General features: G+C 41.4%; 1 protein-coding gene across 21 annotated transcripts in view; it reads right to left on the bottom strand.

Moving 5' to 3' along the window:
- Positions 1-2500, bottom strand: part of LOC125042934 (voltage-dependent L-type calcium channel subunit beta-1-like) — a 151424-nt gene that overhangs the window by 49601 nt on the left and 99323 nt on the right. For 17 of the 21 annotated variants that reach the window (XR_007116387.1, XR_007116389.1, XM_047638734.1 and 14 more), the window contains one exon: positions 297-368. The exons of the other annotated variants lie outside the window; for them this stretch is intronic. Coding sequence is in view for 15 of the 17 variants with exons in the window: in XM_047638734.1 (XP_047494690.1) it covers positions 297-368 (72 nt within the window). In the remaining 2 variants the exon portion in view is untranslated. The remainder of the gene's footprint in view (positions 1-296; positions 369-2500) is intronic. 21 annotated transcript variants of the gene reach the window in all.

Genomic DNA, 2500 nt, shown 5'->3' with positions numbered 1-2500 from the left:
CATATTAGTCAAAAGCAGTGCTATACAAATGCACTAGTCAAGAACAGTGTCACATCCAGTTAAGTTGTCAGAGCAGTGCCACACGGAGACGCTCTCTAACCTAAAACAGTGCCCGATGAGGGGGGAGAGGAAATGATAATAGACATAAAAATAAAACCAAGAAAAGAAAGCTGGTTGCAGCAGTGCCCACCTATCACAAGATCAAAAGACACAACATATGGTAAATGGGTCAGTGCCAGCCTGTCACACACAGGCACTATCTAGCTGGAGCAGTGCCATCATCCTGCCAGACTCACCCTGGCTGCCTGAAGAGTGACGAATGCCTGGCCCTCCGTTCTGCGCCTGACCCCGCTGTCCCGATGGTGCCCCTATTGACGGAACCACTTGAAGCGTCTCAGTAGGTTCTCGCCGCTGCACCAACGGCTTATACGTGTATATAAAGGTCTCGCCCCACACTCCCATGTGTGTGTATACGGGCCTCATCCTCAGGCTTATAGGTGTATGCATGGGTTTTATATTCAGTGTATATATAGCATCAGTCTTGTACGTGTGTATGTATGTCATCCTCCAGTGTATGAACAGCCATACACTGGATCAGTATGTCTTGCTCTTAACTTGTATGTGGAAGTATATACAAGTCTTATCCTTAGTTTCAAGTGTATATAAAAGTCTCATCTGTCAGTCCTGTGTCCTACTTCCTATTAATTTCTTTTCTTAAATTTTTGGTCTGTGTGCTGTCTTTGCTTTACTTTTTTGCGAGATATTCATATATACTGTATAACGCTCGTTGGTGCTTGGGGTTGCGAGGAGGATCAGGCATTTCAATTTGCAATGATTCTCTCGAGTATTTTTTTCTTTTTCATTGCTTAAGGAAACTTTGGATTAGGTCCTAAATACATGTATAAAAAAATAATAAATGTGCAGTGGGCTACATAACATGCTCTCTGTCTAGTACTGAAAATTGACCAGGCCTTCTACGCTTCTAAATGAAAATTTATAAAAAAATATATAGAGGAAAAATTAAGTTCCTCGTGTCCTTACAGGGGTTTGCAAACAAGCTAAACACACAGACGCTTGGCGAAGGGAAGGGGCGGGGAGGGGGGAGGTACAGAGATGGGGGAGGGAGGGGAAGAGGGGGGTAGGGGTCACCGTGCGTGGTTCCTACGGGCGGGTGACCAAAAGGGGGAGGTCAGATAGAAGGTGTTGGGGGACGGAAACATTTACCAAGGGAAGATAAATTATTGAATAAAATTTAACCCTGTGTTTAAGTTTAGCAATCATTATCTTTTTATATGAGCTGCTTTTTTTTTAAACCATACTGTAATTTAACTAAATTACCAGTACTGATTAATCACAGTGATAGGTGGCAATCTTCCTAGAAAGCGTAATCCTAAGTTATTGCATGTCGTTACGTCAATCAAGTTTTCAATTCTGTACGCCCATTAGGATCTATCTATTTTAATCCGGAAGAATATAAAGCACTAATACAAAAATAAATGCTATCAGCAACGTTTACTAATAATGGAAACTAATAATTACTCCAAGAGTTATGGAAAATTATCTGTGATCACAATTTTAACTACTATAGCTTGTGTTTGTTCTAAATATTGTATGTATACACACATGCATTGCAAATGAAAGAATATGTGTGTGTGTGTGTGGTGTATGTGGTGTGTGTGTGGTTTACACGTGTGTGTGTGTATGTGTGTGTGTGTGTGTGTGTGTGTGTGTGTGTGTGTGTGTGTGTGTGTGTGTGTGTGTGTGTGTGTGTGTGTGTGTGTGTGTGTGTGTGTGTGTGTGTGCGTGTGTGTGTGTGTGACCGTGAGTGAGAGTGAGAGTGGAAGTGAGAGTGAGAGTGAGAGTAAGAGTGAGAGTAAGAGTGAGAGTGTGAGCGTGAGTGTGAGTGTGAGTATGAGTATGAGTATGAGTATGAGTATGAGTATGAGTATGAGTATGAGTATGAGTATGAGTATGAGTATGAGTATGAGTATGAGTATGAGTGTGAATGTGAGTGTGAGTGAGTGCGGAGATCCAATAATAGCAAAGACAACGACAGCGAGTTAAAAATGTGATCACAGCTTAACCTTTTTCTAAATTCTGTGCATTAGTAACAGCGATCTCAAAGTTACCACAAGTTATCTTACGTCTTCGGAAAGGAAGCTAGGAGGCGACCTATCACCCCCATTTAAAGGAGGACTAAAACTGACTACGTTCTAGGTGCACGAGGAAGCAACTTTCCCTACACCCGAGAGGAACGGATCAATTCCTACTCTTTGAACGGGATGCCAAAACTGGAATCTATTAACTGGAACGGAATTTCATTATCCTAAAATCCTAACGCTATGTTGTCTCTAAAATGGGAAGTGGCAATTTATCCTACGGTGAATCTAAGGTTAATGAAGTGCTTTAATTAATGTACTGTTTGTTTGTTTGGGAAAAGAGAGAGATCAAATTATTTTGCAGATTAAAAAAGTTTGAACTTGCTGTCTGCCACTGTAAG

Source organism: Penaeus chinensis, chromosome 33 (assembly GCF_019202785.1).
Source record: "Penaeus chinensis breed Huanghai No. 1 chromosome 33, ASM1920278v2, whole genome shotgun sequence".
Classification (NCBI taxonomy): Eukaryota; Metazoa; Arthropoda; class Malacostraca; order Decapoda; family Penaeidae; genus Penaeus; species Penaeus chinensis.
The sequence above is the reverse complement of the archived record's forward strand: the minus strand, read 5'-3'. Positions and strand labels throughout refer to the sequence as shown.